Source organism: Calonectris borealis, chromosome 16, assembly GCF_964195595.1.
Source record: "Calonectris borealis chromosome 16, bCalBor7.hap1.2, whole genome shotgun sequence".
Lineage (NCBI taxonomy): Eukaryota > Metazoa > Chordata > Aves > Procellariiformes > Procellariidae > Calonectris > Calonectris borealis.
Window position 1 is genome coordinate 16,961,828 of NC_134327.1, and position 13,667 is coordinate 16,975,494.

Consider the following 13,667-nt stretch of genomic DNA (forward strand, 5'->3'; position numbering starts at 1 on the left):
CCGGCCCTCCAGAGCTGCTCATCTTGCCCGTCCACAGCAGCCTGAATTTGTGCCCACTGGAGTCACCATCAAATCAAACCCACAGACAAGGAGCAGACATTGGATTCCTCCCTCACATGCTTCCCTACGTTTCTCCTTTCAAGGGCCCTGCCTGAAGCAGTCCCCCCTCCCCGAACTTCAGATACAGATCCCTGGTCCCTGTATCCCTTCCCTGCATCAGTAGCAGTCGCAGGCAGCTCAGACTGGAATTTCGTCCGATAAAAGAAATTACTGGTTTCCAGTTGTCTCAGCCCCCTCCCCGGGCCACCCCACGCTGCAGCACTCCCCGTCCCCAGGCAGGGGAGCTGGCAGCAGTGCAGGCTGGGCAGGGAGAGGGGAAATCTGTCCCTTTTAGCAACAGCAGCTACTTAAGATCAACTTAAGCTGATCACGAAACTGCACCCTGGGGCCAACATTTCATTAACACTGAGGTGACATCAGCTGGCAGAGCTGCTGAAAAAAGTTGTTGTGTCCTCCCTCCTACCGACCTCGGCTGCTCACATCTCCCTTTGCCCGGCACAAGCATCCCCACTAGCCAACAGCTCAAAGGACTGACCTGGCTGAAAAATAACCTGGTTGGAAGAAAACCTATTTTTCAGTCAGATGAACTTCACCACCAAGATCACACGTGCAAGCACAAAGAAGGGGTGGGAATAAACAGAAGGGCAGCCAGGGAATCAGTGCTTGGCAGAAAGGGCACTGCTGCGAAGCATGATGCAGTTGTACCTCTTGACCACGGAGTTAAGGCAGCAGCTGATGTTTCTGGATAAAAGAATGGCTCATGAATTTGCTACACGTGGGTTTGGCAGCTTTTAGTTTTAGGCAAGGACCAGTCCCCCTGCCAAACCACCTGCTGACATGAGAACTCCTTCACATTTCAGGAAAGAAGGAGAGAAAAAAAAACCCACCAAAAAACCTCAAACATATCCTGAACTTTCAAACAAGACACTATTTTCCATTCTAGCCACAAAACAGGTGGACTCAAAACATCTTAAAATTTAATCATTTCTTTTCCAGAACTCCTGCACTATCAATCACTGGAAAAGATTCTAAGAAGCAGTACTACCTTTTGCAAAGGCAAACCTTTTACAGTGCAGACACGTTTGAATAGGAAAAATATGCAGTAGAGGAATGAGCAAAATACACCGAACTGCTAAAAAAAATCCTGGGTGTTTTTTGCATATTTGTTTGCTTTTTTGCACTTTGACAGGACATTTCAGCTACATATTACCTTGCAAAAGTGTCAAAAAACTCCAATCCAAAAATGAATATTTCACCAAAGGTAATGCTGTTCTTAATTTAATATACTGTCCAGACAGGTCTATTTTAGGTTCGGGGATTCACAAAACTGGCAAGAGAAAGCCTTTGAAAAGGAACCAAACTGAATCAACACAAAAGCAAAACAAGGAAACATAGAAAAGGCAGAACAATGAAGTGGGAATAGAAACTAAGAAAGCAAAAAGGAGTTGGAAGCTTTGAAATAACAGTAAAAAAGTATAAGGGAATTCAAGGACCTGAGGGGATATAAAATTGACTAATAGGCTAGTGACAAAATGGGGATTATTCCTTATGCCCGCTATTTCACAATGAAGCCTTTGCACTGATTTTCTGATCAGTAGCCATGATTAAAAATTAATGGCTGAACCCTTTATTACGTTTCACCAACAGGAAAGCGAGTTTCTGAGCTGAGTCTGACAATTAGCCTGCAATTGAGACAACTCATCCAATTACTGGGTTTTACGGCACTGGATATAGACGTCTGTTTTTATGTTGCTTAGATACAGTGTATACAAGACCATATTAATGTGTATAACATGCAGAACCATGCCACTACTGCCCTGCCATGTGTTGCACACAATGCTTTTTGCTGTTCTAGCATGAAACTGAAAGTTAACTCTATCAATAGGTTTCTGAGAAGGAAATATGAGCCTCAGACTAATAGTCTAATCAACGTTTATTAACATGTACGGCACTTCAACACACACTTGGGCCTGCTGTTACAAAACCAGGATTACTTTATCCTACTGTTCCATTCCTACAAAAAAAATCAGAGCAGAACACTTAATCTGCGTATTAAATCAGCTTACAGCAAGACAACCAGTTAAACGTTCGACTGAAATAGAAGCTGCAACAGTTTAGCTCACACATTTATTTTTCTGTATGAAAATGTTAGCTTTCTACCTTCCCTTCGTCTTCTATAGAAAACATAACTTTTAATCAGGCGGATTAACATTTCCTATCAATTGCTTGATAATTAGTTCATAGATGCCAAAAAAAGCTGGCATTTGAATAAACTGCTGTACTTTTCAAAGCCATATCACAGCCATAACCTTCCAATCTGCATGCGAGGCATTTATCTTCTAAAAAAGGGCCAACCTTATAACTTAATTTTCCTGTCACTGGCTAAAGTAGTTTTTTGTAGCCTTCACTCTGTCACCAAGGATATATATACTCTAACAGCATTAACAGCTCTCAGCAATGACCTACCTTTTCTGTGCAACACTCAGCTGTACAAGTTACCAGTTTTCCTTTTATTAATTTTCACTCTGGAAGTGTCATTGGGATCTTGAGAAATATGCAATATAGCCAACAAATATATTTATACAAAAATCTCAGTCCAGCAATTCCTGGCACAGGACAATTTGTAAGACAGAAGGAAAAAACTCTTCCTTTATTGATCCTTCTCACCTAAAACTGATTTGGATATTTTGCATGCTCATTTTTTGCAGATCCCCTGGCTCTTCGATTCACTCGCTGCAGTCACTCCAGGATGTTCCTGTCATTCTGCAATGCAATTAACTTCACAGGAAAACAATCTGTGTCAAGGAAAAAAAGGCTCCACCTCACTTAGGAGAAGAACTTGTGACCTCACCCAGCTGGCGTGTATTTATGAAAGCTCGTTTCCTGTTGAGACAGCAGGATTGTCCAAGCATAAGATGCACGACTATTCTGACATGCTTTTATCAGCAATGGAACAGCGATTACAAACTCAAAGCTTTTAAGGCTATTTGGTTCCTAAGGAATCAATTTTAACCACAATGTTCTAATTCAGTCAAAAAAGCAATGTTGCAGATAAAAAGGATACTCGAAAGTTCCCTATTTTTTTCTTGTCTAGACATCAAGTGCTGCTTTAAGCATGACGGTGTTGGTGAGGATCAAACTTAGCCTTACTTTCAAGACCGGTACAATCAAGCAGCCCTGAAAAAATGAGGTAATCAAGCACAGTAATCTGTTAAAATCACTTGGTGTGTCACCACCAACTGCTGTGAAGCTACTTTGTTCTGAATTACCAGAGATCAGCCATACCTTACCCAGTTTAATTTGCATTATTAAACTCCCACAGGTTTCAGATCAGAGCTGTGCCATGGCAAAGGGGGGACAACTAATTGCTGCCTTATGTAAGAGCGAACACAGTGGGCTGGAGGTTATCCTAAAGCACCAAAAAAGCCTACTTCTTTTAACAAGTTATGAGACCTTCCTTTCTGGAAACTGTGCATAATATGAGAAAACATTTCTAACAGACTAAGACACTTTTCATTTAACCACATCCTAAAAAGATCATATGTATCTGGCATTTCATCATTTGCTAATGACCTCTAAAGAGCAGTTCTGGTCACATTATCACAGTGTCTGATCCATTATCATTAACAAACCTAAAAATACCATGCGAGTACCTATGAAATACATTCGCTTTCATAAATCCCAAGTGTATCACATTACAGCATCAGGTTGAAACAGTTTGTTAGATCACTTCTAGCTATTTTAGCAGATTAAATCATTACTATTTTAGGATTTTGACTCTGGGCATAACCTGATATTAAAATTATTTGCTCTAAAGGACCACTATCAGATCAAGCTAGAATCAAGGAATCACAGCTTCATCCACAAAGAGGGTAATACCGAGATTATTTTGTTTATATGAATAAATATCAGAAGAGTTGGACTTTACCTCCAGAGTGCAGGTGCACAGCCGACAGTTTAGCTGAACAATGTCACCATAGCAGATTCAAGTATATTTTTACCTTCACTACTCTGCTGTTATGTCAAAACATCCACCTTGGATGCACCTAACACCCCTGGACAATACATCCTTTCCTACTCTTTTAGCCTCCTCTGCTTCCCCGTGGTGCTTCACCCAGGCAGCCGCACAGGTCTGGCTGGGGATGGCGACTCAGGCTCCGGTGCACACAAGCACAGCACACCAGGTTTGGCACAATCATTATTGCTGCCCTTCAAAACCTTGTGAAACCACCTGAGAAATCTCTGCACAGAAAAAGGACATTTTAGTCATCATTTTAAGGCAACACAAGACTGTGCTTTCCTGAGGCAGATGCTCCCTTCACCCTTGCTGTGCCGTCCTGACCCGCCAGCAAAACAGGAAGCCCAAGATGATCCAGCTACCACAGATCCTACGGTATATGTCTGTCTATTGTTAATATTTTATCAGTCCTCCGATCTGTTTCATCAAGCAGCAGCATGATGAACAGAGCCAAAAGAGATAAGGGCATTCATACAAGAAGGTAATTAATATTTCCCAAATCCCCGAGTTTGGAGTCTTTTAATTTCTTTTTCTGCAACAAAAATCGCAAGTATTTTACACGCTGCCCACTCAGCAGTTGACACATAAGTCTGCCACAACGTTACATAATACCTTTTTTCTTCTAACCAACAGGCGTTAGCTAGTTCTTTACTAGAAAGCACAACATTTTATTATGGTATTTTCAAGTCAACAAAATTTAGCACAACTAAAACAAGTCGATCTTCACCACCGAATACCAGAAATTTTTGTAAAAGTTTGAAAGGCATTTTCTGCATCTATTAAGGGGAAGCAAAATAACTGAAGCTTCACCTGCCCTGGAAGCATCCACTGCTTAGGAAAATAAGTAAGGCACCAAGGAGCTCATTCTTACACACCGCAGGCAGAGAAACATGTTTCTCCCCTACGCAATTCACTTGGGAAAACAAATAGTTTAAACTATCAAAATTTGGACTTTCAGAGAAGCGGGGGAGCAGACTACAGTTCTTCAGCTGTTCGGTAAGGTGGAGCTCTGCGTTAGCAGCGATGGCGCAGTCAGTGCACGGAGCACCACAAGCCTGGTGCTGTCGGACATCAGGCACAGAAGCCACCTCTGGCCCAGGAAGCTCCCGAGACAGACACAGCTGGCGGCCGTGAGAACACGCGTGGGAAATACCACGGGATATCTGAGCCTCGCACCCTTCCCGCGTCATCTGCTTCTGGCCACTGGACGCTGGGCAAGGCATTCCTAGGTTTTCATGTGGTCTGGAATCGGATCACAAGTCATGAGGCTTTTTAAACTGAGGGCTGAGCAAATACTTACTCATTGATTTAAAACCTGTTGCTGCCTTTGTAAGAGCACTCCTTCATGTTGCACTTGTATCTAGAAAGTCTAATATGGTGGTTTTCTGGAAAACACCATACTGCAATGCACTAAGAGCACAGCATTACACAGAGTGAACAACTTCTGCAGAGAAATAAGTTTCTAATCTTAAGGATTCTTAACGACCTAAACTTTAAACCAACACGAGATCATCTTGGTCCCTGAGGAATTAAGAGATACTGATAAACTAACTGCCTTTACAAAACTTCGAGGGAACACCTACAAGCAGGCCAGAATACACTCCTTTGTTTTCTGACCATCTGTTCACAAGACAAAACCTCTCTTACCAGGGCTTCCAGTACAGCAATACCCCTTCTCACCGGCGGCAGCAGGCGTTCAGCCTCACAGACCTCCCCGGCTCAGCTGTCGTCTACTGCGACAGAACAACTGAAGGAACAATTGAAGAAAGTCACTACAAAGTCCTCAGCTTAGGTAAATTCAGGTAATTTTTCCTTTGGCTTTAGCAATCCACTTTGAAGGGTACATGGATCAATGCGATTAACAGACATGCTTACAAAATTGAATCTAGACCACAGGTTGGACACAATTCATATCCACAAGCTATTCCATTTGTTGCTGCATTAATGGCAGTCACAAATACACGGACGAGTGCCAAGTCTTACCACAAGAAGCAGCCCCAAACTGAAAACATAATAGCTGCATGTTTTTCTATAATTGGAAGTTTGTACTGTTAGAAAAATCAGATTCCTGAGCTGCACAACGCATTACATTGTGTCAGTTTTCCCCAAAGGGTGCAGGAAATAGATAAATGTGCAGATACCAAGAAACTTTGTTGATACTGCTGAGGCCGAGAGGCAGTGTTGAAGGGGTAACTGTTAGTTCTTTTCTTGCTTACATCTCAGATGGGAACACCATTTCGCAAAGTTCTGGACCTCTGCACAGCCCATACAGCAGCTAAGAGCTAATGAGCAGTTTATGCAGCTGTATATGCCAACTCCAGCATTTCAGTCAATATAAAGCTTAATGCCTCCTTGCTCTGCCTGTTCAACAGCCAAACTACTCACACGCAGATGTTTAGATAACACATTCCCTTTGCTATCAGTATACGAGTGCCTTGGCATTCACACACGTTTTATTTCAATCAGTCCTTGACAGTTAGTTACATGAAGTCCAAAAGTCTGCATATGTTCAGGAAAACAGATCTTCCCTAATTCAGTCCACTCAGACTCTTTAAACCTGCCATTGAATTTATCTTCCATCCAGAAAGATCTAAGTCAATTTTCTAATTAAAGAGACCTCAAACTCCATTTGGAGATAAACAGGAAATGTTTAAGATAACTATTATAAACACTGAAATGAGATTTTTCTTTTCATGAGTACTCAGATGTAGACAAATGCCAACCGAAAAGACCAAGTGCAAAGCATATTTTCCCCCTGCCCACTAATATGAACGTATTTCAATGTTGTTTACCACTTTTTCAAATATCTTTACCAATGACAACAATCACTCCCAGTGAATAACGCTTATCATATTTAACTTTTTTTAAAAGGATATTTGGGTGAGCCAGACATTTTCAATTACTGGGGTCATACTCAATTTTTTTTTCCACACAAGAACTAGAAAAACATTAAAGAAGTATTTCTTTGACATTAAATGGCATTGTAGGGTTAATGTTATATTGGTTGAATGTACATAGCTCCTTACTGTACACAATCATTCAATAATAGTCATTTTAACATAACTTGCTTTAATGTAATAACTATGTTACAATAACACCAATTCCAACTTACGACTTCTAGATTGCCAAGTGACTTGAAGAAACACTAAATATAGTTTAGCATAGTGACTTTTATGCAGGGCATGAGCTATTAAAAGATATGTTCAAATATTCCTGTTGAGTCACAGTAATGTCGTATGTACAGGGCCTGGAAAAAGCTATTTGTATACAACTAGTTGTATTTAAACAGTGGAAAACCAGAAAAGAAGCTATAGTAAGTTAGCTTCTTGCAGAAAAAAAGATCTTTCTAACGTGTTTTGTGGTCTCTTCCAGATTTCTAATTAGTCAGATCTGCTCACCCCTGGTTTAAATTACTGTCACAGCCTAAGGGCAGATAGAATATCTCTCCTAGTAAGTATATCTACCTATCAATCAGTCTTGATCCTAGGTGACTTCACTGGACCTAAACTTCACAGACCAGTTGGCTAGAATAATTCTTCATCTGCATGGTACTCTGTTGATTGCACCCAAAAGATGAAAAAAGAAACTGATGGGAACAACATTAATAGTTGCATCCCCAGAGGCAGGAAAGCCTAACTCACGTAAAATTGTTAGACAGTCTAACAAGTGTCATTAATTACCAACCTGGTTTTCTGTAAGTAAACAGCATGATACAAACACCTCTGTGGACTCATTCCTCATATGAATTACTTAGCTATGTAGTTCAAATGCTTATTAGTGTATCATTTGAAAGCCTTTAATGACAATACCTCTGAACATTTATTTTCATTAGAGATGACTGCAACTATAAAGTAGAATACTTCCCGAGCTTCTAATCAAAATCTGTCTCCCTTTGTAATTTATAAACAGGTATGAAAACTGTAAGACAAACACTCGCAGGTATCTGAAGAATTACCTTGTTGATGTCATACACAATATAATCCTTTTCATTTCTGAACCTAACATACACCTGATCTGCTAGAATGAGTATCTGCTAATGAAGCATCCCAAGGAAAGGTGCAAACACACCAGGAACGTAGTACCTCACCTCTTCAAATCTGTGAGGCAGCACGTACTAAAGCCTATTCCATGACTTTCACTTCACAAGGTATTCTACACAGACAAAGCACACACGACACGTGTGTGTAGAACAGAAGAACTGCAGGCATGAGCCTTGGTCCTCAAAACAGGTGAAGATTTAGAGGAATTAATACATAAATTTCATTAAAAGCAATCTCAGCACATAGCCTCTAAGGAATCACAGGCTGCCTGAAAATCATGAAGCTCAAAATGAGGGTTATTCTTTTCTTCTCCACTTCCTCTCCCTCTTAATTTTTCAAGCCTAACTAAAAGTTTCAAGCTGTTTCCAATTGTTTATGCTGAGTTTGGACATAGCTCAAAATAAAGTCATATTTGAGCCGGTTTTTTTGTGTGACTAGCCGTGTATCTGTCATGGTCAAGATGCCAGTTTATTCTGATGCGTTAATTCAGCTCATGTGGAACTAATGATTTCCTGGTAAGCCATGCCTCCGCCCCCCTGCATGCCCCAGCCCTGCTTCTTGTGAATTATCTCTGAGTAGATGCGAGATCCTTCACGATGACATGAGAACCAGCACATGCAGAGATTCACAGTTTGTTACTCTAGCTAAGACTGCCCTGAGAAAGTTCTGATGCCACCTCCCAACGAGAGGTTGTCTCGGTCACCTGGCCCAGACTTGGACAGCCTCTCTGAAGCAGCCGACGCTGACACCAGCCAACAAAACTAGAGGGACCACTGCTTGAACTGCCAGTTTTCAATCTATCTGCAAAATCTATTGTTTCATTTCCCCCTTTCCTCCAGGTTTATATAGACAAGTAATTGATATTTTACTTTATAGGTTAACCAGAGCTTGAGTTTTCACCTCAGTAGAAATGCTTGCTTGCACACCTGCAGCGCTCACAACAGATCTGTCAGATACGTAAAGTACTCAACAGCAGATTGAATACTTGTCTTAAGGCATTCAACAACATCCACAAGATAATTGCTGCAAAATATTTAACACATCTATTAATTATTGTGGAATCCTGTTCCACTCAGCTAATCCTCTCTTTAATTAGTTTCCTACATATATTTCATAATTCTCTATAATACTATCCATGCAGACTCATAGGCTTCCCATAAATGCCATTCCTCTGCTTTCACGAAGCTCTTGCCCATCTTTTCTTATTTTTCATGCTACGGAGATACTTCTCTGATCCTAAGTCACATATTCATGGCACAAGGCCAAGGATGCCAACCTTCGGAAGCTGGCTCTAAGAAAGGCAGTATCATTCATACCTATGGCGAGCTGAACAAGATAAATCCTGAACTATATTAAGAGTTAAATGTCCTTTTGTTAAAGAGAACAAAACCATGGTAAAGACACAGCACTGATACATAGCCAAAGTTTGCTGACCTCATGATAATGTCTATTGTCCCCACCCCTCAATTATGGTGAAAAAAGCTCCAATGAATGAAAAGAAAAGCAGTAGAAAATACTCCTTCCTAATACCACACCACAAAAAGCAACAGCCAGTCAAAGATCACCTTACGGAGCAGCAGGTTACATAGAAGGGTAGATGTCCCAGAGAAGGTAAATGGGAGCAGGCAGCCCACACAACGTCCCAGGTGAGCCAGCAGAGATGGAGCGATGTGACCCCTCAGCACAGATGCCCAAACTGCTCCTCAAAATACTGCTTCTTTTGTGGGGTGGCTTACTCACCAGCTAGATCTCCCAACCGCATACGGGGTCTTGAAATACTGAACGCTGCACCTCTTCAAGACATTTACATAGCTGAAGAGTCCTTTTGACATAGGATTTCTCTCCTCATTCTGTCCAAGTATAAAAAGCTAATACATGAGTTACACGAACTCAACATAAACCCATCTCGGAAAGCAGCAAGCTGGAACAGTACCGACAGATAAGCAGCACACTGCAACTTTTCTTTTTTTTTTCTCTCCTTTTTTCTTCAATGTTACAAAATAGAAATGGTTCACTCCTGGTTCTGGTACCGAGAAACATTTGCCTCTGCTAATATTGCCTGCAAGATCCAGATCCTACTGAATGACAACTGCCGCGTCTCCCACGTCTTCCATGAGTTCTACAGTGCTTATTAAAACCACAGAACGCAGCACTGCCCGAAATTTGAAAACCTCAGCCTTGATATTTGCAAGTGAAACCAATCACAAATCTTTCACTACTAAGTGATTTTATTTTGGGAAATGAAATAAGACCCTGGTGACTATCCGAATGCTTGGCTAGTACATGAAATATAAGGAGGCTAGTAATATTAAATATTCACCAATTAATTTTAATAGCACATTTCACACCTCTTGAAACAACACATTTTTCAAGTTAACTATTATTAAAACTGTGAAGTGAACCATTTCTCCTTCTTTGTACACCAATTGGTCTAATCATGCTTGTTTCTTGATTCACTGTTGCAGGGCTGAGACATCCTTCTCGCCTCCTCAAGCGGAGGAGGACAGATGCAGAAGCATTTCCGGACACTATCTCTGACTCTATCAAAACAAAGTCTTCACTAGACTGTGGGCTTTGACGGACCTTGAAAGCAGTTACTATTTAAAATGCTCTTTGTATCTAAGTGAACATCTAATACAAATGATTGATTTCAACCTCTTTACAGACAACAGAATGTCTTGGAAGTCAGATAAAAGCATTGCAATGATGAACCAAAAAAATTAAAGAAAAACAAGTTTGGGGAAAAACAGTGCTCGGTTGTGCACATGAATACACTGCACTCTGGGAAACGTAAAAATATCTTCACTAAGTTTCCACTGTTATAGTTCCTATACACACATGTGATCATACATTGCAGAAGCCAACACAAATCTCTTGAGTTTTGTTTCTTCCCCTGCCATTGCCAAATTGCGTCCATAAACAAAGTTTCCTGAGTTTCATTAGAATTAACGCAGATTTACAGTGATGAAAATTATTTCAATTACATAAGCATTTTTCTTTAAAGATTTTCTTTCTTGGAAAGACAAACATTAAGGTCAGCAACAAAAGAGTAAGTACCACCTTGTGCTAACAAGACTACACAAACCCCTAGAAGGGTCAATCTGGGACATTCAAAGCACTTACAAACATGAGGATATAATTTATACGTGAAAAAGGCAACAAGCACTAGTCAAAACTTTGTGATTACCCTCACTCTTCAGAGTCTTCTCACCTCTATTCAATTAAAAGAAAAGTTTGCATGTTCTTGGGTAAAGAATCCATACAACTAACTTAAGATACTTTATTATTAAAAAACACTCTATAGGCAAAGACAGAACCAATAAGGATGTGCTTGTATTTAATGTCGACTAAAACAGGAAAGAGAGACGCAGAGTTTAATTTAAACTATTAATATTAAGCTTATAAAACCAAACAAGTCAGTGTCATTTTAAGTAGTTTTTCATGAAAAACAATTACAGGTACTTGTCTGTATTTTAATGAAGCTAGAAAACTTCACTATTCCAGACCCAGGCTGCTAAGGCACCAGCAGACTACCTGGCGAAGAAGTATGAGCAATACTCGTGCATGCAGACAACCACACCCTGAGAACCTCCGTTGTGAAACGGCCGATAGCCACAGCTTCCACCGGGCTTCAGCTGCACTTAGTCAAAGGTCATTATGAACCTCCCAACCCATACTCAACCATAAACAGTTCTCCAGATTTAATTCTGATTTTTCCCTTGAAGTAGAAAGCAGCCAGAGATGTTTATCCTGCTCAGTACAACGCAGATTACTTGAAATTCCACTTGGGATTTGGAGCTGTGGGCCCAACACATGCAAAAAGGGAATGCTAATAATCACTCTGACAATATAAAAAAAAAAAATCCATTAATTTATATGAAATGAGAATGAAGGGACAGAAGATTGGTTTGGAAGTCATGCTCTCTTTTACAGCAAAACAAACGCCCTATTAAAAGTCTACTACTTAGCCATTATTGGCTGACACACTTGACCTGTTTTATATGCGTGTAGGCCCCAAAGAAAATAAACATTGTATTAAGTGAGTTATTGGAGTGGAGGCCATGAAAGTATAAACTCAGATAATATGAAAGTTTATACTTTCAGTATAAGTACATACTTTCAGATTAAGCTTTCACTAAAAGCAGAGAGCAGTTTCTGAGGGAAAGAAATGTAGAACTCTACTAGAAACACAGTAAAGTTACATTTGCATTTTTAGCATGCAGAAGAGCTGCAGGCAGACACTCCGGTGTCTGTGTACAGATTTGATTCCACAGAACCAGGCTAAAGACCTTCCAAGACTCTGACATCTGGAGATCGATGGCAATCACACCTACAAGACTTCTGTTATTTTTGTTAAAATTAAGTCACAGAGGATGCGCTCTCTGAAGTCTTCTCAAATGTGAAAAAGAGTGAGAAATAGATCAAGTAGCTCAGTATTAACACAGTAACAAAGGAAACGAAAGTCACAAAAACCCAGACAGGAAGGGCACGATGCAAATCGCTCTGCGGGGGCTCGGGGGCCAAGGCGACCCTCGGAGGACCCCCCTCCTTCGCCCGCCCGGACCCCCAGCACGGGCACTCTCCCAGCCCCGCAAGGATCCGTGTTTTCTGTCCCCACATCCCCAAACACGACGCGAACCTCAAACACAAACGCGGGTTCCAGCGCTGCTCCAGCGGACCGCCCGGGCTCTGCCCACCTCCACGCCAGCCGTGGAGCTGACAACTCCCACGAACGGGGGGGACCGAGGCCTCGCTGCCAGCGGGCACCGACGGACCCTGCACAGCCGGCCGCCCGGGCCCCTCGCCCAGCCCCCGCTCCCAGCTCCAATACCGAGGACCAGAACCTTCTTGTTGCTTCTTTTTTTTTAATTTTCGAGCAATAAAGCGTTTCCGCCGCCTGCCCGCCCCGTCCCGCCAGTTTCTTTCTGAGCTGACAGAAGCTTTTCTTCCCCAAAAAGCCGCGCTCCGGAGAGGCGCGGGAAGCCCCGCCGTGCCCGGTCTACCCCCGCCCCGACGCGCGGCCGAGGCTGCGGATGGCCTCCGCCCGCGCCCCGCCGGCGGCCCCGCACAGAAAAGCGGACCGGAGCGGAGCCTCCCCCCGAGCCCCGCCGGCGCCCCGGCCCAGCCCAGCCAGGCAGGGCCGCCCACGGCCGCAGGACCCCGGCCCCACCGCCGGCACCCACCTGCCGACGGTCTGGTTGGCCAGCTGCTTCATCCGGTTGAACTGCTTCTTCATGGCGGCGGCCGTCCCCCCGGCCTCCCGCCGGGCACCCGCTGCTGCTGCTGCTACTGCTGCTGCTTCGCCACCGCCGCCACCACCACACGCCGCCCCGGCCCAGCCTCCTGCCGCCGCCGCCGCCTCCTCCTCCCTGCTCGCGGCGGCACCACCAGCCCCGCCCACACCGGAACCCACAGCCGCTTCCGGCCCCGCCCCAGCGTCACGTGCCCGCGAGGGAACAGCCGGGTCCCCGGGAGGAGCGGGGCGGCCGGAAACCCGGATGTCCCGCCCCGGGGACCGGATATCAGCGCTCCGCAGGGCGAGGGCGGCT

At 42.9% G+C, this 13,667-nt stretch overlaps 1 protein-coding gene across 15 annotated transcripts in view; it reads right to left on the reverse strand.

The window, feature by feature from the left end:
- Nucleotides 1-13,497, reverse strand: part of ARHGAP17 (Rho GTPase activating protein 17) — a 48,252-nt gene extending 34,755 nt beyond the window's left edge. For 8 of the 15 annotated variants that reach the window (XM_075165586.1, XM_075165570.1, XM_075165579.1 and 5 more), the window contains exon 1: nucleotides 13,302-13,497. In XM_075165586.1, coding sequence (XP_075021687.1) covers nucleotides 13,302-13,354 — 53 coding nt within the window. In that variant the 5' untranslated portion in view covers nucleotides 13,355-13,497. The remainder of the gene's footprint in view (nucleotides 1-13,301) is intronic. The other 7 variants (XM_075165585.1, XM_075165583.1, XM_075165575.1 and 4 more) reach the window with 1 other exon arrangement.
- Between the last annotated feature and the right edge of the window lie 170 nt (nucleotides 13,498-13,667).